The following is a 24,926-nucleotide window of genomic DNA, read 5'->3' on the forward strand; positions in this document are numbered from 1 at the left end:
TGGACTCTGCTAATCCCCGCTGAGCAGGCAGAAGACAGGTCCATCTCCGCTTACTGAGCAAAACAGAGACGGGCCCAGTCCCGCTCTCCTCTATGGAGAAATCGGGGGAAAATGGACCACCTGTCCATTTTCATCCAATCCGCCTGTCCACTGCCATCTGATCATATCCGATCGGATCTGCTAGTCGGATGGAAAATAGGACCACCATCGATCTGGATAGTGTGGACAGGATTGGATCAGATAATGGGGTGAATGGAGGGTCCGATCAGGTCCACCTGAAGAATTGACAGGCGGACCTGTGAAAGGGCACTTAGGGTTTTACCATGTTACTGAACCTACAACAGTAAAATCTGTCTGTTTATGGAGCACATAGCATGCTTGTTATACTCACTGTAGAACTTAACCTCCCTGGCGGTATGATTATTTCAGATTTTAGGTGCTGAAAGCGGTACCATTATTTTGCATGGAAATTTGGCGTTTTATATAGTAGGCCTGTAATTCTTAAAAATAACTCACTTAAATCTGTCCAAACAAGAGTCTAGTAGACATCCCGGGTATGATAAAGTTTGAAACATGAAATCATAAATTATAATGTAACAAATAACTATAAATAATTATAACAAATAATAATATAATAATAAATTATTCAATAATATAATCAAATCAAAAACACTGAAATTTGCTCAGTTGCAGAATTGTCACAGTCATAACTTTTAGTGTTTGATGATGAATTTCCCCACAAATCACTTTTGCTCAAATCTGCAAGTGATTCTAATTTATTATCGCTGTTTTCTAGCTGGTCTAAAAGCACTTTTGACGTAAATGGACATTTTTTGGTTGCTATGGACAATCTCCAGTTTCCTGGCAGAAAGAACAGTATTTATAATATAAAAATGCATGCAGGACACTGGACAAACCACTAGGGACAAAGGGGATGTGTAATTATTTGATACAGTACTGTAATCTGTAAGATTACAGTATACTGTATCTATACTGTGTTTTTTACTTTTTGAATTTGGCGCCGAACTCTGTCCCTGTGAGTCGCAATGCTCGCAGGGAACGGAGCCCGGCACTGTGACAGATCGAGCGAGACACGGCGGCCCGTAGATCACAGCGGGGAGACATCAATGGATCCAGGGGACAAGGTAAGTAACCTCTACATGGATCCTGCGATGCGATCCCGAGTCTGGCTCGGGGTTACCGCTTTTAGTACTGAAATCTCACCCCGAGCCAGACTAGGAAATACCACCAGGGAGGTTAAGGGGTTAATCCTCTGCACTGTTTAAAAAAAGCCGTTTTATCCTGTATGGACAGATCATCCCCCGCCTGCAATGTCGATCTGGGGAAAGCCAGCTAACACAGGCAGAGTAGCCAACTTGCACATGCTCATTTGTGTCTTTTATGCTAGAGAGAACATTTACTTGTTTTCAGAGCTAGCCAGGTCACATGAAAATGGCATCACATATGTGGGTGTGTATACAGGCTGAAGTGGAAATCTCCTCCTACCTGAACTCTCAGCACTGAAGAAACTGTGCAGTTCATCACTGACCGTGGTATACAGATCAGCCAAAAAGGTATATACCGTATATACTCGAGTATAAGCCGAGATTTTCAGCCTCTTTTTTGAGGCTGAAAGTGCCCCCCTCGGCTTATACTCGAGTCACCGCCGTCTGTCTACCCGATCAGCGTGTCGAGCAGACAGACGGCGGCCATTCAACTATTCAAAAGCCGCGCCTCCCTGTCTGTGATAGGCGGAACACTCAATTTCCCAGCAGTCAGTGGTCCGCTTATCAGGGACATCCGCTCATCCTCATACTACGGACGAGGATGAGAGGATGTCCGTGATAGGCGGAACACAGACTGCTGGGAAATTGAGTGTTCCGCCTATCACAGACGGAGGCGTGGCTTTTGAACAGAGGAATGGCCGCCGGCGCCGTCTGTCAGACGAGAAGAGCGGCAATCCTGGCATGGCCGCCGTATGTGCAGAAGGACGCAGGCTCGGGACACAGGTAGGCTGCACACACAGGGCTGGACGGACACACAGGGCTGGACGGACACACAGGGCTGGACGGACACACAGGGCTGGACGGACACACAGGGCTGGACGGACACACAGGGCTGGACGGACACACAGGGCTGGACGGACACACAGGGCTGGACGGACACACAGGGATGGACGGACACACAGGGATGGACGGACACACAGGGATGGACGGACACACAGGGATGGACGGACACACAGGGATGGACGGACACACAGGGATGGACGGACACACAGGGATGGACGGACACACAGGGATGGACGGACACACAGGGATGGACGGACACACAGGGATGGAGGGATAGACGGACACACAGGGATGGACAGGCATGTCTCACCCTCGGCTTATACACGAGTCAATAAGTTTTCCCATTTTTTTTGTGGTAAATTAGGGGCCTCGGCTTATATTCGGGTCGGCCTATACTCGAGTATATACGGTAGTTAAAGTATTTTAACGTAAAAAGATATATAAGCTGTGGGCAATGTGGTGTGAGGGGGCAGAAGAAGAATTTTCCTATTACTGGGTTTAGTAACACTTTAACCATAGCTCCCAACTGTCCCTGATTTCTGATTTCAAGGGACTGTCCCTGATTTGGAGCAATGCCCCTCTGTCCCTCATTCCTCCTCATTTGTCCCTCATTTTGGTCTGATCTTTAGAGTTGATAATAAAATGCACTTTATATCAAAAAGTGTTTTCCAGCACTAAACCTTTCACCTGATTTCTAAATTGCTCCAATTGTAAATTCCAAAAGGGTTTAACCAATCTTGTTTTTTTTTTGTACAATTATCCTTAAGTGGGCGTGGCAAGGGGTGTGTCCTATGCCTGAATACTTTTGCTGATAGGTGTCCCTCATTCCCATCTCAAAAAGTTGGTAGGTGTGCTTTAACTAACCCTTTAAGCTGAAAATTTAATTGGGCTTTAATATAAAATTATTTCTAACCTCTGAAACACGATTTTAAAATGCACCCTAATCAGATGCAACAGTAAGCTGTGAAGTCCCAAAGTTATAACGATCCTCCCCTTTTATATATCTATAGCCTCCACTCTCTCTTTGAATAAAGCAATAAAAAAACAAAACACTATTTTCACTCTGTATTCTTCTTTTTAAGTACTGGTATTTACTCCATGTGGCGACTTCTCCATGGTAATAGAGAAAATTGTGGTGTAAGCGGCCTGGCAGCTAGCCTCATTAGCATATGAAAGGAGATGAGGCCCTTCTAGCTCCCCATTTGTATAACTGGAGGTCATTGCTAAGATTTAGAGGTCAGGGCTTGACACTTCCTTCCTATAGAGAAATTACCATATGTCATGGACAACCAGCTTCAAATTAATCCTCCTCTCGGAGAATGACAATGAGATCGCCTTCCTGCGCAAGTTAAACAGTGTTTTGTAAAGAGGGGTGTTTGCTTTTCATGCAGTTAACTCCTTTGGTCGCCCCGGGACATCTGCATGAAAACTATCTGTTTCATAATTCGATGCAAATGTATCATAATGTCAGCTAGGCACGTGTGAGGGGCGAGGGGCGAGGTGGCATCCCCCCCAAGGGTTTAGCTGAACAAACAACAGCTTAATTCCGAGGAGGGGCTAGATTTGCATTCAGGTCCTTGACATAATAGCAGAGTGCATTTTGAATATGTATGCCTTTCAAGCTGAATTACTGCAACATGAAGTCAAAAGCTGAAAAGCTACAGCTATTATTATCTCAGGGATGTGTTTAAGTAGAGTCCCCCGGCCTTTTCGCTGAAAAGGACACGTTGTGATTGTACTATTCAAGAACAAAAAATCTTATATTTAAAAATCATTACAATTCTTTTTTGTAACAGGCTAATCTTATTATACCAAACGTCAAAGGCAGTGACTACTTCCACATAAAGTTTAAACATTTTTTTTTTTTTTTTAAATACCTTAAAAAAAAAAAGGTACAAATATAACATTTTAAAGGGGTTGTAAACCTTTGTTTTTTTTCACCTTAATGCATTAAAGTGAAAAACTTCTGGCACTTTCCGGTCCCCTAGCCGGAGACGTGCTTTCCCTCTATTCACGGGGTCCCCGGCTCTTGATTGGATAGATTGATAGCAGCGCAGCCATTGGCTCCAGCTGCTGTCAATCAAATGATGCGGGCGCCAGAGGGCAGGGCCGAGTCCAACATTGGTGTCTATAGATGCAAATTCTGGATTCGCGAGCGTACCCGAAAGGTAACCCCCCCCTGGGAGAGCGCTTCTCTCAGGGGGTTATCTGATGTGGGAAGGAGCCACGAGAGCTGCCGAGGGACCCCAGAAGACAAGGATCGGGCCACTCTGTGCAAAACGAGCTGCACAGTGGAGGAAAGTCTGACATGTTTGTTATTTAAAAAAAAGAAAGAAAAAAAAAAACAAAGCTTTACAATCATTTTAAAGCGGGAGTCCACCGGGACTCCGCATTTTTTTTTTGTTTTTTTTAAAAGCCAGCAGCTACAAATACTGCAGCTGCTGACTTTTAAAATAGTGACACTTACCTGTCCAGCGCGCCCGCGATGTCGCCACCCGAAGCCGATCTCTAGATCGTCTCGAGTGCTGCCGCCGCCATCTTGGGTATGGGAATCAGGAAATGGAGCCTTTCGGCTTCATTTCCCGGTTCCCTACTGCGCATGCGCGAGTCGCGCTGTGCAATAAGGACGGTCCCCGCTGCCTCTGGGATCTGTGCGTTTCCCAGCAGGCAGCGGGGCACTTGCGAAAAGGGACGGGCACTTGCGGAAAGGGGCGTAATCTACGCCCCTTTCCGCAGAGAGCTATCCCGGGAAGTGGGTGCAGATACCTGTACTGTACAGGTATCTGCACCCCCCTCCCCCCTGAAAGGTGCCAATTGTGGCGCCGGAGGGGGGGGGGGGGTTCCGATGAGCGGAAGGTCCACTTTAGGGTGGACCTCCGCTTTAAATCCAAAAGCAAAATGTATTATATCAGAGTCTACCAATCCTTAAACATGGCAGCTGCATTAGTTTTTTTTCGTTTTTTAAAATGTATTTTCAACTAGTCATCCGGTCTGTAAAGTCTGCCGTTTTTCAATTTCCTTTAAAGAGGAAGTAAAGTCTTCCTTTTTAATTGTATCTACAGGTAGGCCTATAATAAGGCTTACCTGTAGGTACTGTAAATATCTCCTAAACCAGAACTGTTTAGGAGATATTTACCATATACGCCGACGCCATCGGCGCATGAGCTCCTTTAGAAATGGCTGCCGATGCCTTTTCTTCAGGACCCTGTGCTACAACCAGCAGCTCCCATGCGCATGCACAGGAGTGACTTCCTTTGCGGCTCCTTTCAATCACAGAGCCGGAGCCCACGAACCCAGAAGAAACTCCAGGGAAAGTGTCAGCTGTCCCATCGGTGTGCAGGTGCCGCTGAGAGAGCTTTGTTCTAAGGTAAGTATTTCATAATGAGCTAGTATGTGCTGCATACTAGCTTATTACTCCTTTGTCTTACAGGTTGTTTTTTTGTTTGTTTTGGGGGGTTTACAACTGCTTTATCCAGCTGTCCAGCAAAAGTGGCAGCTAGAAAGTTGAGACAAACCATTTAACACTGACAGGGGTCAGCTTTTATTCATCAAAAACCTTTATTCTAAAAAGAAAACAGTTTCTGTAATTAATTAAAAAGTATTAGCTGGAGATCATCTTTATTTTGTTAGACTGGCCATAGACGGTGCAAATTTCTTTCCTACAACCACAAGTTTCAGGAAAGAAATTTGCTCGATTCCCCCATCAACACAGACAGTGCTAACAGGGGAACCCCCCCTACCAAGCAATGGTCTTCTCCCAGTTAATTGTGCTAGAGGCTACAGCAGCCGCTAAAGATAATCACAAGGCTGGTTGTACCCAAGTTGATCAATCAACTTGATACATTCATCATTAATGGTTGGAATCTCGCCTGGTTCCTGCTGAACTGGCTGAGATTCGAACCGTGTATGGTTGGCCTTAGCAATATGTAGTCCACCTAAAACTACTGGCCATACATAAAGGAATTGGAATTCGCCCTGTTCAGTGGGGTGGGGGATTACTCCACCCATCTCATTTGTGTGGATGGAGGAGTCTGTTTTTTTTGTGCCAATAATCTATGGCCAACTTTACAAAACCCTCTCCAGACAGAGTTGCTGTCCAAGGGTGTCTACATCGCTCCTTCATAGCTAGAAAAGCTACCCCAAGACAGAAAGTGTGTTATTAGTTGGATTACCAGGTAAAAATAAAAGTTAGAAAAAAGCCGAAAAAAGTTAAACTAAACTTTAACCACCACTAGATCCATGGTAAGCTGCGAAATAGTCAACTTTTGGTATTGGGTTTAGATAAGCTTTAATGATTTCATTACCATACAATTGGATTAAATGGCGTGGTTGAAATATTTGCCTGTTGCTTCGATTTTAAAACAGATTTTGCATCAAAATGCAAGGTCTACTTATCTTGACACCCCCCTCCCCCCCCCCTCCAGCCATGTAAAACCTACACCATTGAAACTTACAACTATTTTCTGCTTCCAGCAGATGACCTCAGAAAATCCTGGGAAAATTGAATATTCCAGATCTCATTAATAAATGCTTAAGTGCTGTACAGGATTTTGCTCAATCTTGTATAGGGATCGACAGCTTTGCCAAGATCCTGCGAGAAGGCCCAATGACCCTCCACTATAAGGCTCCATGCACATTGGTATGTTTTTAAACTCCAAGAATCTGATAGCATTTTTTTCTGCTCCTAGAGGCTAAAGCATTTTATCTTGCGTGTTGATTCATACTACTTTAGGCTATTAGTTTTTTTTGAGCTTCAGCATCTAGAAGAAAAAATAAATAAATAAAATGAGTAGAGTTTCCTGGAGTGTTTTTCCAGCAGAAACGCTACTAAAAGCGTTTTTTGAACTTTTTTCCTCCCTTTTTTTCGAAAGGAACCTGCAAAAAAAGCGAAAAGCTCCTAAACTCTAATAAAACGCTACTACAAAAAGCTATCTCAGCGTTTTTTATCCAGCGTTCTTTCATCTTACAGACTGCCTGACGAAGGAGCGTGCATGCCCAGGACCAGCATCGTGCAGACTCGGAAACGCGCTGTGACCTCCCCCCTATGCTACGTCATCTGCTGGCGCCGTGGTCCATGCTGCATTCCAGCTTCATACCCTCTGCTTGGCTTTCCACTTGAGGACTGCCGCTTGGCCTCTTCCACGCAGCAGCGGACCTTGTCGGTCCACATCGTGGACATCCAGCGATGACATCCCGGACTCCCCTTCCTGGTGAGCTTGTCATGCTTCACAGCATGAAAGTTGCCCCTTGTATTTTATTCCACCTAATAAAACTGTAAACTGTCTGCACTAAGAGGCGCTTTTTCTTCTCTCTCCTGTCATACATACTTCTGCACAGCCGGCCCACACTGTAGCGGTAAAACTACCATGCATGGACAGCAAGTGGATAAAGTGCAGCCTATCAGAGGGGGTTGGGGGGCCAGTCACTGACCGAAGTTTTTTCACCTAGGATGCATTAAGGTGAAAAAACATGTAGGTTTTCAACCCCTTTAAGGCTTTATAACCACTTTAAGGTACTAGCGTTGTTCTGTGCACCAATGTGTGTTGTGGTAGGGCAGCCTATTAAAAAAAAAACTGTCTGCCAGCACACAAAAAAACGACTGTTTCTGGGAGTGCTTTGCAACGCAAACTGCATTAGGGAGCAAATCAGAACGAATGGCAACACATCGCACCAACACATGTAGCGCGCGTTGCTGCAACACAATCGCGTAATCGGGTCCATAAATGCAGAACCCATGGGGGCGATCACAATACTATCCCTTCTCTCTTCATTGCCTGTGACATATGGACAGAAATGGTCATTCTGGTGATATAGTTCCTGAGCTATCTCGGCACTGGAGTAATAATATACTGTCCAGTACTATAAAGAACCTCAAGGATGCTTCTAGCAGGTGGCAAAGTGTCCCAGTATTGTCAATGATTGCAATTTATGTATGGCATCATATAAACATATTTCCCCTGGACGATCTAATGAGGGGTGCTCATGACAGCAAGCCTCCTAGCTATGTCAGGCACAAAAGGTATGCATGTGATTAAACTGCCAAGGTCTTCATGTGATGTATTTCATCGCTTCACACCAAAGCATGGATACACCTGAAAATTTAATAAGGGCTTCCAACGCGGGTCAATATGATGTGTCAAAATAGAAAGGAGTTGGCAAAAATATGACTTACTCAAGAAAACTAGACTCGGGATCGCCAGTCCTTCACTCTAACATTTTACTCTACACCCAAGAGACTACAGGTACAATCATAATCAATCTTTTATTATCTCCATGTAGAACATCCCTTTTAAAATGCTGATGACACGGTTAAATGTCAACCACTTCAAAGCATCAAGTGTAAAAGGGAACATGCAGAGCTGGAGCAGATGATGATATGTGAAATAAAGCTGGTTGGGTGCCGAAGCCGAGTTCAATACGTTCAGCCAAACTGCCAGTGGCATCTTCACCCTCTGAAGAAGCATGTAGTGTGACTTGGGAACGGGAAAGTCCCTTTGAAGTGTTGATGTATACAATCATGATGTATATATCATCAATAAGGGTTACTGCTTAAAAACCCTTTGCCCGTTTATATATTGTAATTATCCATATAGAAGGGGGCAGGTGTCTCTGGTCATTGCATACACGGCTCTGCTTCCTGCTTTGTAGTGCTCTATAGTTTTTGCTTTACCGTTCCCTTTCTGAAAATACTTGATGTGATTGTAGCCGTATTAGTGCAATTGTGACAGAGAAAATCGAGTACTGTCCGTGATACTTTTTTTTTATTTGCACTAACATACAATTTTTCAGGACAAGCTTTGAGGGTATGTCCCATTCTTCAAGGTCCAAGAGGTACCGCTGGGACCTTGAAGAAGGGGACATACCCTCAAAGCTTGTCCTGAAAAATTGTATGTTAGTGCAAATAAAAAAATTATCACGGACAGTACTCGATTTTCTCTGATAATGTAAGTCTATGAGTCTACATCAACAATGCATTGTATGTTTCTGCTGACTATAAAGGATGTTAAACAGGCAGATTAACCACTTCAGCTCCGGAAGATTTTTTCCCCCTTTCCTGACCAGAGCACTTTTTGCGATTCGGCACTGCGTTGCTTTAACTGACAATTGCGCGGTCGTGCGACGTGGCTACCAAACAAAATTTACCACTTATTTTTCCCCCACAAATAGAGCTTTCCTTTGGTGGTATTTGATCACCTCTGCGGTTTTTATTTTTTGCGCTATAACCAAAAAAAGAGCGACAATTTTGAAAAAAACTAAAAAAAAAAAATCAATATGTTTTACTTTTTGCTATAATAAATATCACCCAAAAATATATAAAAAAAAAACATTTTTTCCCCCTTAGTTTAGGACGATATGTATTCTTCTACATATTTTTGTTAAAAAAAAAAAAAAAAAACGCAATAAGCGTATATTGATTGGCTTGCACAAAAGTTATAGCGTCTACAAAATAGGGAACAGTTTTATGTTATTTATTTATTTATTTTATTTATTAGTAATGGCAGTGATCTGTGATTTTTTTGATGACTGCGACATTATGGCGGACACATCAGAAACTTTTGACACTATTTTGTGACCATTGTCATTTATACAGTGATCAGTGCTATAAAAATGCACCGATTACTGTGTAAATAACACTGGCAGGGAAGGAGTTACCCACTAGGAGACGATCAAGGGTTAAGTGTGTCCTAGGGAGTGATTCTAACTGTGGGGGGGTGGGCTTCCAGTCACATGACAGCGATAACTGCTCCCGATGACAGGGAGCAGTGATCTCTGTCATGACACAAGGCAAAACAGGGAAAAGGCTTGCTTACATGGGCCCTTCCTCGTTTTGCGGCTCCGTGACACAATTGCCGGGAGACCGGTGGACAGAGTTCGCCGGTCCCGCGGGCACAGTCATGCTGTAAGCGGCGGCTAAGCGGCGCCTGCTATCCCCACCTCTTAAAGGGGACGTACAGGTATGCCAATTTGCCCACCGCTGTCATTTTGCCAACGTACATTGGCGTGCAGTGGTCGGCAAGTGGTTAAACACAAAAACAAGAATTTTATATACTGCAGCTTACTACTTATTTTTACTTTTTTTTTTTTTCAGGCTTTTTTTCTTTAGCCCATTCACTCCTAAGGGTAAAACAAACCTAAATGCCTAAGCACCATTTTGCAATTTTGACATGCGTTAGAAAAACCGTACATCTCACCACAGCTACTTTGTGCATCCAGGTGGATTATACCTTGTTTTTTTTTTCAGGACAAAGCGGGCTTTCATTTGGTAGTAAATAGTTATGGATATCTCTTGATTTTTTATTTTTTTTATCAAAGTAAAACTGGTCCAAAATAGTAAAACAAAAAATCTTTTTTAAATTTAGCTGTAAATTTCTTGTTACTATCATAACCTACCACCAACAAACCAAAATAAATTCTCCTGCTCCTGATGTTCGCAGCGATACCACATATGTGTATGTTAGTTTTTTGTTTTTTTTGTACTCGTAGTACAGCCCAGAAACAAATGATGCACATTTTGCTTTTTTTTATCCTACCTAAAAGCACACTGACATAAATTGAAAAAAATTCTGCCCAAAAAATACTGACCTTGACTTTTGACCCTGACCTAATCACTAAGCCTGGCACTGACCTTGATCTAAGGTATTTTTTATTTCTTATTTTTTATTTGATCTAAAAAAAAGTACACTTTTTTTTCCTTTCTACAAGGAAAGAGAAAAATACATTGTATCTTTCCTCTCCATTCACAGAAATAAAAAAATAAAAATAAAAAACAGGGCGGGCGTCACAGTGACTGATCACTGTGGTAGCCAATCAGAGGCTACTACAGCGATCAGGTGACCCGGAATCGGGCTCTTGGCAAGACCCCGGTCTGTGTGCTGGGAGTGAGCTGTGCGACATGGCACGGAACGCTCCCAGCACAAAGGAAGATACACATACAATATATGCAACCCCACTGAAAAAAGCCCACTTCCGTGAGTCCGTTTATATGTGTCATGATGGCATGAAAGGGGTTAAAGTGTAAGTTCACTGTCAGTGCCAATGCCAGTGTAAAATCCTCGCTTTTTTTCCCCTTCTTTCTGCAGGCCAGTCACAGCGCGGCTCGCGCTCACAGTGACAATGCCGGTGCCGCAGAGAGAAGGGGGAGATGAACGGGGGTTTTTTTCTCCCGCATCGCTGGACCCTGGGACGGGTAAGCATCCGATTTTTTAAAGTTGTCAGCTGCAGAATTTGTAGCTGCTGACTTTTCATTTATTTTTTTTTTATTTTTTTTACTCTGAACTCTGCTTGCGATAACAGACAGAAATCACTGGATGTAATCGACTCACAAGATTTCTGGAAAGATGTAGATAGATGTAGATATATGTCAAAGTCAGACAGGTGCGTAAAACAACGTACCCGTATGTTGCTGCATCGTCCGCGGCTAGCATGGGCTGCAGGAGTATTCCCTCGGGCTCGATGTCCGCCAGTAGCCCTCGATCGTGGAACAGAGAGGTAGCATGGGGAGATGCCTATGTAAACAAGGCATTTCCCTGTTCTGTCTAGCAACATGACAGGGATCTACTGCTCTCTGTGATCAGGAGCAGTAATCTCTGTCATGTTCTAGTGAGCCCATCCCCTCTACAGTTAGAACACGCAGAGGGAACACAGTTAACCCCTTGATCACCCCCTAGTGTTTAACCCCTTCCCTGCCAGTGACAATTACACAGAAATCAGTGCATTTTTATAGCACTGTCGCTATATAAATGCCAATGGTCCCAAAATAGTGTCAAAAGTGTCTGTTCTGTCCACCGCAATGTCGCAGTCATGATAAAAATCACAGATCACCGTCATTACCAATAAAAAAAAAAAAAAATGAATAAAAATGCCATAAATCTATCGCCTATTTTGTAGACGCTATAACTTTTGCGCAAACCAATCAATATATACACTTATTGCTATTTTTTTTAATAACAAAAATACATAGAAGAATACGTATCGGCCTAAACTGAGGAAAAAAATTGTTTACAATATTTTTTTATAGCGCAAAAAATAAAAAAATTGCAGAGGTGATTAAATACCACCAAAAGAAAGCTCTATTTGTGGGGAAAAAAGGACGTCAATTTTGTTTGGGTACAATGTTGCACAGCCGCGCAAATGTCAGTTAAATCGACGCAGTGCTGTATCGCAAAAAAGGGCTTGGTCAGGAAGGGGGTAAATCCTTCCGGGGCTGAAGTGCTTAACAAGTTAAAAGGGAGTAAATGATTCTCACTGAGCAGGCAGATGACAGGTTCATGGCCACTCCACTGTGCAGCAGTGTCCGCAAAAAAAAACAAGCCCTTTTATGCTAAACAGCACTGCGTCGATCGGTGTTCCTTTGTACTGAGAACACACCATCGGTCTCCTTTCACCTGACGGTCCTGCTATGTTCACGGGCAATCGCGAGTGCCCGGCGGACACTGAGGCCCGTGCACCGAGTCCTGAGCAACGCAGGGGACGCGAGCGCGCCCTCTAGATGGCCAGGAAGCCGAGGACGTCATATGACGCCCATCCAGGATGGGAGATCCCTCCTGCAGACATCATATGACTATGGGCAGGTAATGAAGTGGTTAAAAACAAACAATTTTCGAATCAATGATCGTGTGAGAAATATAATCGAAAAAGAAATGTGCATGAGAGCAAGTAATGAAAATTCCCGGAAAGATGAGAAGATTCTCGGCCGCCAAAATATATTTTTGTAGCAACATAAGGCGACATTGAAGGCTTGGTTGGTCGAATTTTCAAAATCAATGGTGGCATCATCTGATTACAAAATTTCTGATTTTCGAAAGAAAATTTGTTAGAAGTTCGACCCAAGTATGGCCTACATAAGGCTAGGGATTGCTCTATTATTATGCACCTATGCTACATAAGTTTGTTTCTATATGGCAGATTGTAAAATGTAACAGGAGGATAAAATTAGAATACAAAAAATAAATAAAAAATACACTAACACCCCACATTGGCGCATACGCACAGGTGGCAATAGGGCCTTTTTTGTTCTCTGATGTTATGTAGTCCTTCAGGATCTACTACACCTATTCCAGAAACAGATATGTCACTTAGCAGGTTGTATGAAATGTTATGAATGGAACAGAAATCTTCTAAGGCTCCATGCACACTGGACGTTAAAAATAATGTTATAAAAATGGCAATTAGCTTTGCAGTGAGTCTTTTAACGTTTTTGAAATAGCGTTTATTAGCGTTTTTTTTATTTATTTTTTTTATTTTATGTTTTTTTTCAAATGGATCAAAACCGTTAAAAATAAACACCGGTGAGCCATGTGTTTCTGAGCGTTTATCGACATTTACCAGTGTTTGGCGTTTTTTTTTTGTGTTCAGAAAAACAACTCCTGAACGCAATTTTATGGCATTGAGAAAACAGCCCATAAACTGCACTGCTGATAAACATCCAAAAAACGTTCGCGTGTGCATGGACACATAGGATAACGCCCCTTTATCCAGTGTGCATGGAACCTAAAAGTGTTTTTTAGTTTTGTTTAAATCACAACTATTGGTGCTATTACTTAGAGCACTGATTTTCTTTACCTATGATATCCTCATTGTGAGAACATTGCTCTTACCTTGTTTTATCTGTCCTTGCATTACGTTGCTGGGGCTCTGAGGGGAAGGCTTTCCCTTTGTGGATTCTGGAGAGCCGGATCTCGGAGGCCTGAGACAAACACAGAAGTCACTGACAAAATGTTAAGACACAGAACAGTGCAAGAACATACCCAAGTACACAAATACTAGTATCTTAAGCTGTGATCCCAGCCGCCCCCACACGATCCCCAACAAAGCCATGGCCCACCAAATTACAACCCTAATTCCAAAACGCTGGGACGCTGTGTAAGATGTACATAAAAACAGAACGCAATGATCTGTAAATCTCATAAACCCAAATTTTCTTCACAATATAAAATAGAGAACATATCAAATGTTTGACCACTTCAGCCCCGGAAGATATGGGTGCTGAATGACTGGACCATCTATTTTGCGATTTGGCACTGCGTCGCTTTAACTGACAATTGCACAGTCGTGTATCGTTGTACCCAAACTAAATTTACGTCCTTTTTTCTCCATAAATAGAGCTTTCTTTTGGTGGTATTTGATCAGATTTTTTTCTCAGTTTAGGCCGATATGCAGTCTTCTACGTATTTGGTTAAAAAAAAAAAAAATCGCAATAAGCGTATATTGAATGGTTTGCACAAAAGTTATAGCATTTTTATTATTATTTGTTTTTTTACTAGTAATGGCGGCGATCTGCGATTTTTATCGGGACTGCATCATTATAGCGGACACATCGGACACTTTTGACACATTTTTGGGACCATTGTCATTTAGACAGCGATCGGTGCTATAAAAATGCACTGATTACTGTAAAAATTTCACTGGCAGGGAAGGGGTTAATACTAGGGGGCGATCAAGGGGTTAACCATGTCCCCTGTGTTTGTTTCTAACTGTAGGGGGAGGGGACTGACTAGAGGAAATGACAGATCGTGATTCCTAGCTATTAGGAACTCACGATCTGTCTCTCCTCACAGAACAGGGCTCCCTGTTCTACCTCTTGTGCCCGCGATCGTCGATCACAAGCATTGGCACCCCCCCCCCAGCGCAGTGGGCGCACATGCCTGCTGTCCCACTTAAAGGAGCCAACGTATAGCTACGATGGCTCACGGGATCGTGTCGACCTGCCGCAGGAGAATGACGGCGGCTGGTCGGCAAGTGGTTAACCACTTCACGACCGCTCTATGCGCAGGATCACATACACACACACACACACACACACATATATATATATATATATATCATCCCGCACTTCTGAGTAGCTTTCACTGTGATTATGCACAGTAGGAGCTAGCGCACATCAAGTCAGTTATAAAGGCAGAATGGTAGTCTGCCTATGTAAACAAGGCAGATTGCCATTCTGTCACTAGGGAAGGAATGGATCCTGTGTTTCTACAAAGCAGGGACATGGATCCAAGCACTTCCCCCACAGTACACAAACACTGGCTAGGCACACATTTAACCCTTTGATCACCTCTGAGGCTAACCCCTTTTCCAGCCCGTGTCATTAGTATAGTAAGGGTGCATATTTTTTTAGCACTGATCACTGTTTTAGTGTCACTGATCCCCCCAAAAAAAAAAAAAGTGTCAAAAGTGTTAGTATCTGATTTGTCCGCCACAATATCACAGTCCCACTATAAGTTGCTGGTCACCGCCATTGCTAGTAAAAAAAATAAAGATTCCATAAATCTATCCCACAGTTTATGGACGCTAAAAAATGTTGTGCAAAATCAATCAATATACGCTTATTTGGATTATTTTTTTCAAAAAATATGTAGTAGAAAACATATTGGCCTAAATTGATGAAGAAATTACATTATTTTTTTTAATTTATTGGATATGTTTTATAGCAGACAGTAAAAAATGTTTTTTTTTTTCAAACTTTTCAGTCTTTTTTTGTTTATAGTGCAAAAAATTAAAAAACGCAGTGGTGATCAAATACCAGCAAAAGAAAGCTTTGTAGGAAAAAGGTACATCAATTTTATTTGGGTACAGTGTCGCTTGACCACGTAATTTTCAGTTAAAGTAACGCAGTGCTGTATCGCAAAACATTACCAGAGCTGAAGTGGTTAAACTGAGAAAATGTACCATTTAAAAAAAAAAAAAATAAGGTCATTTTGAGATTGATGGCAGCAACATGTCTAACAAAAGTTGGCACAGGGCAGCAAAAAGCTGTCAAAATGGTACTAACAAGGAAGAGCTGGAAGAACATTTTGCAAATAATTTGGTTCAAGTGGTTGTAAACACTCTCATTATATCCAGATAAGTGACCGGACTCAGGTGATACACAGAGATTAAATAAATTCTCCTACATACATTTTACTTGTTTATCTCAAGTTTTTTCTCCCCGGAACCTCTTCAAAAGAGCAAAATCCTGTTAAAATCCTTCTTCATTTGTCAGGAGCACAGAGGAGGGGGTGGAGAGCTGCAGTTAGTGTGTGAGAGCTGATTGGAGGAAAGGGACCTAGCCCCCTCCAAACACTGCACAGGTATAAAAAAAAGGATACAGAATTGTGTTCTGAATAGACAAGCTGTGTGCTGAGCTCCCTCCCTGTCACAAATTTATCTCAGGAAAACATGTCAGAAGTGACTCATGCTGATAAACAGAGGAAGGAAGCACCAGAGAAAAAACACATTTAGAGCTTTGGAGATAGACAAGTAAACACTACAGATATATGTACTTAGTTCAGATTTCATGACTGAAGCTTACAACCACTTTACTTGGCAACAGGTCAGTAACATGATTGGGTATAAAGAGAACATTTTCGAGAATCAGAGTGTCTTAGAAGTAAAGATAGGCAGACGTTTACCAATCAATGAAAAGCTGCATCTAAAAATTGTCCAATAATTTTAGAATAACGTTACTCAACATAAAATTGCGAAGACTTTAAAGTGGTTGTAAACCCTTACAAACCACTTTGACCTACAGGTAAGCCTAGATTAAGGCTTACCTGTAGGTCCAAGAAATATCTCCTAAACCTATATGGTTTAGGAGATATTTGCCCGAAAACAGGCACTGAGCGCGGCATTCTCAACGACAGAGCTGCCGCGCGTGTCGGCTCCCGTGCACATACGCGGGAGTGACGTCATCGCGGCTTCGCAGAATGACAGCGGCGGAGCTGCGAGACCCCACCAAGAAGATGGATGCGGCGGACTACAGGGGACAGCGGCGACTTCGCTGGCTCCTGTGTCAGGTAAGTGACACATAATGGACTACTATGCGATGCATAGTAGTCCATTATGCTTTACCTTTGCAGGGAATGAAAGAGGAAGTAAACTCATCAGGGATTACTTCCTCTTTAAATATACCATCATCTACAGTATATAAAATCATCAAAAGATTGAGAATCTGGAAAATCTCTGTGTGCAAAAAACAAGGCCAAAACTCAATATAAATAAAAACTGTCATGATTCTGTGATGGAGATCACAGCACGGGCTCAGGAGAACTCCCAAAAATCACTGTCTGGGTACAAAGTTTGCCATCCAAAAATGCAAGTTAAAGCTCTATCATGCAAAGAAAAAGCCATATCTGAACATGATCTGGTCCGGCCGCACCTGGAAAATGCTGTCCAGTTCTGGGCACCAGTCCTCAGGAAGGATGTACTGGAAATGGAGTGAAGTACAAAGAAGGGCAACAAAGCTAATAAAGGGTCTGGAGGATATTAGTTAGGAGGAAAAGTTGGGAGCACTGAACTTATTCTCTCTGGAGAAGAGACGCTTGAGAGGGGATATGATTTCAATATACAAATACCGTACTGGTGACCCCACAATAGGGATAAAACCTTTTCGCAGAAGGGAGTTTAACAAGACTCGTGGTCACTCATTAAAATTAGAAGGAAAGAGGTTTAACCTTAAAGGGGTTGTAAAGCTTCGTTTTTTATTTTCTAAATAGGTTCCTTTAAGTTAGTGCATTGTTGGTTCACTTACCTTTTCCTTCGATTTCCCTTGTAAATGTTTTTTTCCTTTGTTTGAATTTCTCACTTCCTGTTTCTCCTCAATAAACTTCACACCATCATCCGAGCGGTGTTTAGTCAGCCAGAACAGCTTACTGAGGAGGAACAGGAAGTGAGAAATTCAGACAAAGAAAACAAAGAAAAAAAACATTTACAAGGGAAATTGAAGGAAAAGGTAAGTGAACCAACAATGCACTAGCTTAAAAGGAACCTATTTAGAAAACAAAAAAACGAACCTTTACAACCCCTTTAAACTATGTAGAGGGTTCTTTACTGTAAGAGCAGCAAGGATGTGGAATTCCCTTCCACAGGCGGTGGTCTCAGCGGGGAGCATTGATAGTTTCAAGAAACTATTACATAAGCACCTGAACAACCACAACATACAGGGATATACAATGTAATACTGACATATAATCACACACATAGGTTGGACATGATGGACTTGTGTCTTTTTTCAACCTCACCTACTATGTAACTATGTATCTAGAAATGCCGCCATCTTCTCTGGGCCAAAGCTCATTTAAAATGTTCTGTTGCAAAGCGGAAAGTTGTTCTGTGGTCAGACGAATCAAAATGTGACAATCTTTTTGCCAGCCATGGGCACCACGTCCTCCAGACTCAAGAGAAGAGGGACCTTCCAATGTGATCACAGCGCTCATTTGAAAAGCCTGCATCTCTGATGGTATGGGGATGCATTAGTGCATATGGAACAGGCAGTTTGCACATCTGGAAATGCACCATGAATGTTGAAAGATGAATCCAGAGCACCACACGCAAGGCAAGAATGGGACAACATTCCTCTGCCAAAACTCCAGCAACTGGTCTCCTCCGTTCCCAGAGGTTTACAGAGTGGTGTTAGAAGAAGAAGAGCGGATGCTACACCATGCTAAACATGGCCCTGTCCCAGCTTTCTTGGAATTGGGGTTGTAGCCTGCCAGCTTTTTGTTGCCCTGTCCCAACTTTGAGACGCGTTGCTGCCATCAATAACAAAATTACCTTTTTCTCTAAAAATGGTACATTTTCTCAGTTTAAATATTTGATATGTTTTCTATCGTAAATAAAATATGGGTTTGTGAGATTTGCAAAACCGGAGCTTACTCATGGGGATGGAGGTCTTGTTCTGTGTTCTCTGGCCAACGTAGGCAGTTTTGGATACAGTAGGGCAATTTGAAACAAATCCCCGTGTCCCACAGGGGAGATTTCTCTTCACTTCCTGTCTTGAGACACTACAGAATGTAATTGGAGACCTCTTCTCAACAAGTAGACAGTTGCTTTCGGGGTTTACAATTTAAATAAAATATCTGAGTAGATTTTTTATTTTTATTTTTTTATCACAGTTTAATGTCGCTTTAAACATACAAGGATCACACAACACGTAAATTAACTTCTGACCTGGATCTACAAGGAGCAATAACACGTAACGTTTAATATTGGAATGCACTTTTTGCAGCCTGACTAAGATTTGTTTTTTTTTGCTATTGGTTACTGCAATTTTCACATTATCAATACCTGTGTTGCCTAAAAGGTGCCACAATGGAACGTGTACCCAATACGGGAACCTAGAATTTGTATACCATCCCAAAAAAAGTGCTCATTCATGCAGCTGGCTTCCATCTAATGTTTGTAGGTAGTTTAAATCACTGCTAGGGCAATGCGAGATTGCATGAATTGCAGCAAATGTTTATTGCTTTAGTTCTTTTATTCATAGTGTCTGTTACTGGGGTTGGGAACCTAGAAGGTCAACATGTCTATTTGTACACTTATCATTGTATGTTTGTTGTGATCCGGATATCACACAGCACCGCTCAGCTTTAAAGGATGGATCTGTGACTATACTGTAGGAAATGTGAGGTGCAGGCCTAGACTTCTAATAAGATCCAAGCATGAGAGCTGGGCGATGTGCAACTTAGTCAAGGTCATTTTGTAGAATCATTGCAGTGAAAAAATAGCTTTCTTCAGAAGACAAATAAATAAAAGCTTTGCCAAAGATCTGATGTTACCTGAGCTTTGTTGAGCCCTTTACACATGTATCAATTGAAAAGACAAAAAGCTTATATTACCTGAAAACATACAGAACGTTGGCCAATTAATACAATGAACAACAAAAAGCCGTTTGTTGTATGTAAATGACTGAGGTCAGTCAGGAGGCCAGGTCTCTGACAGCGGAGTTGTGGACTTATCTGATGGTGTAAAAGTCTATGAAAGCAGTCAAGACTACCGTAACAGTAGTACTACCAAGTTGGGAAGTTACTGTGCCATTCCTGAGCAGCAAGTGTTTGACCTCCTGCTTTCTATCTCCCTTGTTACCTTCTCCCATGCTCGCCTTCAAGACTTCTCCAGAGCCTCTCCCATCCTCCGGAACTCCCTGCCCCGGTCTGTCCGCTCAGCCCCTACCCTGTCCACCTTTAAGAGTTCCCTGAAAACTCATTTATTCAGGGAAGCCTATCCCACACCCACCTAACTGTCCCAGAGCCGCCCCCATCAAATCATTCTCTGCAGCTATTACCTTTTGTACCACCACCCCTCCCTTTAGAATGTAAGCTCTATGAGCAGGGCCCTCCTGTACCTTTTGTATTGTACTGTAATTGTGTTGTCTCACCTATACATTGTAAAGCGCTGCATAAACTGTTGGTGCTATATAAATCGTTAATAATAATAATCACGTGAACCCTCCAAGGCACTAAGATTCATCACTATATGGATTATAAGACAAACAAGAATAGGTATCAAGGATAATTGCTGGAAGCTGGACTTACTGGTGGAATAGGCTATGAAAGCACTCAAGGCTTCCATAACAGAAGTCCTACCAAATCAGGAAGATACTGGCTGTTCCTGATGAGCTTGTGGTCCCTCAGTGTCGCTCAGGTTAATTACTAAATGGAAAATGGGGGTTGGGGTTAGGGTTTCCCCTTGAAGAACAAGCTTGGGACTAGAGTTTAGGACTATGGATTAGAATAGGGACCTCCTCCAAAGCTCAAGGGTCAGCATGCGTGTCCCCAGAGGTCAAAAGTCAAGAGGCATAGCTGACCCACACCCACCAAAGTGTTCCGCCTACCCCAACTAAGTTGGGGAATGAACAAGTCGGGGGAAAGCACTTTGACTTGCGTTTAAAAATCTCCATTGACCTTGATAAATTCCAGACAGTGTATTCTCCACTGATCAGTAGGCAATCACGTTTACACTACGTAATAACAGTTGCAGCATATAAGACATTACACATCTAGCTATGGAAATTTTTGACTTCTGTTCTTAAACTGCACAATAGTCGGAAAGAAATGTATTCACCAGAAGAATTTTAAAGTTTTGGAATGGCCCAGACTTGGATCCCATTGGAAGTCTGTGGGGTGATCTGAAGAGGGCTGTGCACAGGAGATGCCCTCGCAATCTGGCAGATTTGGAGTGTTTTTTTCAAAGAGTGGGCAAATATTGACAACTCAAGTGCTGTAGTCGAGTGCTGGAATAAAATCAAAAGGTGCTTTAACAAAGTATTGTCGGTGTGCACACTTATGCAACCATATTATTTTATTTTTTTTATTTTTTATTCCCTCCAACTAAAAGATTTCAGTTTGGCGTTCAACTAAGTTGAACAGTTTATAGGTCACATCAAATGTGGAAAAAGTTCTGAGATGATTTATCTTTGTCTCATTTTTTTACATTACAGAAACCTGACATTTTAACGGGGTGTGTAGACTTTTTATATCCACTGTATACACTGATGGTGTTAATAGAGCAGTACAAGGTGTTCGTAGTTTTTTTTTTTTTTTTTATATGTTTTACAATTTATTTTTTAAATATGGGTATGGGGGGGGGGGGGGGGGGGTCTATAATCATACTTACCTTGGTTGATGCAGTATCAGTCCAATGCTGCATCTGTCCCCTAGCGCCTCTACACCGAAAGTCGAGCGATCAAACACCGCCGGTGGCTCAGTTCAAACAGCTCCCCAAGCAGAGATCTCTTCACTCTGCTCCTCCTCGCTCACTGGAGCGCTGAGCTGTGGAGTGGCGGGGAATGGCTGTCACAGGCTCTCAGCTGCTCGCTAAGAGGCTGAGACGGGTGTCAGTCCAGGCACCTGGTGGATCCAGACTCCCATTATCGGAATGACGCACTGATTTCTGTGATGTCAGCAGATCTGCTCTCTGTTGAAAACAGGTGACAGGAGTGCAAAATGAATTGCACTCCTGTGATCCATAGGAGAAGCCCAGCCAAATGAGCTTTGGCTGGGCTTCTCCTTTAATTACTTTTTTTTTTTTTTGCAGCCCCATTAGGGGGCTTTGGTGAAATATCAGAGGTCTAAACAGGGGGAATCTGTGCCACATGGAGCGATTACGTAGTGCCCAGGAACATCTGGCAAACCCTATGCGCACGCCTATGCCCTTCACCACATTGTACATAATGTCCAAGCGGCTACAGTGTTTGCATAGTGAATATGGGTTGGCAGGGTTGAATGGAAGGGCTATTCATGGGCAACAAATATTTTTTGCATTGAGAAAGCACTAAAACATGCACAGTATTAACATTTATAATAAGATACAGATTTTTTTATTTTTTTTGCCTACATAGCTCAGATTTATATATTTTGAAAGGGCAGCCATATTTGGGATGCAATAACTAATCATGTGAAAAGCACACAATGCTCCTGGTGGCCAAAAGCTAGATCTTAGCGTACGTAGTAGGTCAGGTTGGGTAGCCGAAAACTGGGTACACACTGGTAAAATTTTAAATTAAAAGTATTAAGAAAATTCTTAGGAAAATTTGTATAAAAATTCTCAGTTCAGCAAGGACCAGACGATTTCTGATCCATCTATGGATTTTCCTGCTCGAGAGAAGTCAATCTAATGATCACCTTCTCTTGAATGGGAATGTTGGGAAATTAGTGTTTAGTGCATTCTGGTAGTGGAGAAGTCCCTCTGCCACAACACAATAACACAGCGGGAAGGATTCCTCCATCCACCTGGAATGAGTGGAAGGGGAAAATCCATTCATTTTTTTATTTTATTTTTTTGATCAGCCGCCTGGTTTTAGATATTGGTACATCCAGGAAAACTTTTCCATTGTACTCCTTCGAATTTTATCTTTTATGAGTATTTTAGGGTGCTGTCATTTTAGATGTTTCACCACTTCCTATCTGGAATGTTGCTACTTGGACAGAAAGAAAGAGGAAATCTCAAAAAAGTTTAGTTTCCAAACCTTCCTAAAATAAACCTGTTAAGTAAAAAAAAAGGTTTACTTTAATTTCCTCTCCCTGCAGCACATATTCATCTTTACTTGGTCTTCCTGACACTCCGTTCTTCAAAGAGCAGAAAAAGAAGGTGCCCCATGTAGCTTACACAGGGCTATGGATTCTCTGCCCATGAAAGCAACAATGTTTGGAGCTTTTTTTTTGCACACAGAACATACAGCAAAACCAGGCATCAACTATGGGCACAGTGACAAGTATATAAAAGTCGACATCCTTATCAGAAGATCGTTTGTACCTTTGAGGGGCTTTCTTCATGTGGTCTCCAATGAACGTTGCATTAGTCATGCTCATGAGTGTGTTGGCCAGCGATATAAGTGAGAGAAGATGTTGTGTAGTGACAGCACGTGACACACCATAATTGCCTTTTCCAAGTCCTTCAGTAACTGACATTTTCCTCACAACTCCTATGATTTCATCAGCTGCTTTAAAGAGACTATGGTTAAAGCCAGGAAGCATCAGAGACATGTGGCCACCTCTTGAGAGTAGGCCAAACGACACCGGGCAGTGCGGCTTAAGCATCCCAAGGCGTTCTAGGCAGACTTCATCAAGCGCTGCATTCAAGCCCCAGGCATGAAGGCATGACATGAAGAGCTTGGCCGTGTCCATGGTTAGGTTGTACTCAAGTAGCGTTAATGGCTTTGACTTGCTAGAACGGTACTCTGGGTCGCTCTGGTCTCTTTTCTGTCGCATGGCTTCTTCGTCTTCATCATCGTCATCCAGGAGATGCTCTTTAATGTTCTCTTTGATGGTTTCCTTGACCTGCTGGAAAAGCACGGCTGCTCGTTTACCACCCAGAAAAGAGCCCCCTTTGTCAGAGCTGCCAGATGCTTTTTGTAAACTCTCTGGGGAGATAAGTGCGGTGTTTGGCCTGGAGGCTTCTTCAGTCAGGAGCTGAATAATTAGAGCTTCCACATCAAAGAAGAGCAGGTGTATGTCCGAGTCTGTTACATTTGTCTTTATTGCTTGCACCATCAGGGAGTTATGTGAATATTTAGGTAAATTCCCCTGTTAGAAAAAAAAAAAGAATATATATATATAATTTAAAATGTACTCAACTGTTATGCATCATGGTAAAAGTTTACACACAGCATGGAGATAAAACTTTTAAACTAAACCTAAAAAGAGGCTCTAATGCCAAAACTTTGTTTTGGTTTGAATAGAATAGGAAAGGTTAAAGCAGAACTAAACCCTCCTCTCCTTTTCAGCCAAGGAAGCTGCCATCTTACCCCTTTGTTTGACCTGCAACTGCCATTGTGCTACACATGTGATCAGTTATGACACCAGCCATTTATTGATCTGGCAGTTAGGTTGAGAATACAAGCAAATGTGAGTCTGACAGCATTCCGGTCATACCAGGAAGGTAGCCATTTTGCGAAGAGTTAAATCGATGGGTTTAGTTCTGCTTTAACCACCTCCAGTCCAGGACTTTCTGGCACTTGTTGTTCACAGGTACCAATCAGTATGTTTTTCTAGAAAATTACTTAGAACTCCCAAACATTATATATATTTTTTAAGCAGAAGCCGTAGAGAATACGGTATTTGAGCAGCCGTTTTACAAAAGCAATTTTTTGGGGGGAAAATACACTTTTGTTAATTTTATTGCAACAAAACACAATGCATAACCCAATTTTTTTTGTACAACATAAAAGATGATGTTACGCAGAGTAAATAGATACCAAACACTAAAATTTACCATCCATAGGCAACCCTTTAAAAACTTTTATAGGTTACCACTTTAGAGTAACACAGGAGATTTGATGCTAGAATTACTGTCCATGGTGATACCTCACATGTGTGGGAAGATCACTGTTTGTGTGCATGCAGGACCTACTCGTTGCCTTTGCGCACGAGCATGGGAGAATGGGGGCACTTTATTTTTGTTTTTTTACACTTTTGCGTTCATTTTTTTTTATTATTATTAATTATATTGCTGTCACAAGGACTATAACCATCCTTGTGACAGAAATAGGCAGTGACAGGTACTCTTTATAGAGAGATCTGGTGTCTATAAGACCCCATATCCCTCCTCTGCATTTAAAAGCATTCAAAACCCCAAGATTGGTGTTTTTAAACAATTTAAATT

At 42.2% G+C, this 24,926-nt stretch overlaps 1 protein-coding gene across 1 annotated transcript in view; it reads right to left on the reverse strand.

Moving 5' to 3' along the window:
- The window catches only part of WDR7 (WD repeat domain 7), a 597,600-nt gene that overhangs the window by 411,970 nt on the left and 160,704 nt on the right, over window positions 1–24,926 (reverse strand). Inside the window, 2 exon segments of the mRNA XM_077462962.1 lie at window positions 13,667–13,755; window positions 23,079–23,848. Of these exon segments, the coding sequence (XP_077319088.1) occupies window positions 13,667–13,755; window positions 23,079–23,848 (859 nt within the window).

Source organism: Lithobates pipiens, unplaced genomic scaffold, assembly GCF_037356315.1.
Source record: "Lithobates pipiens isolate NorthernLeopardFrog02 unplaced genomic scaffold, aLitPip1_a1.2 Scaffold_3, whole genome shotgun sequence".
In the NCBI taxonomy this organism is placed as follows: domain Eukaryota; kingdom Metazoa; phylum Chordata; class Amphibia; order Anura; family Ranidae; genus Lithobates; species Lithobates pipiens.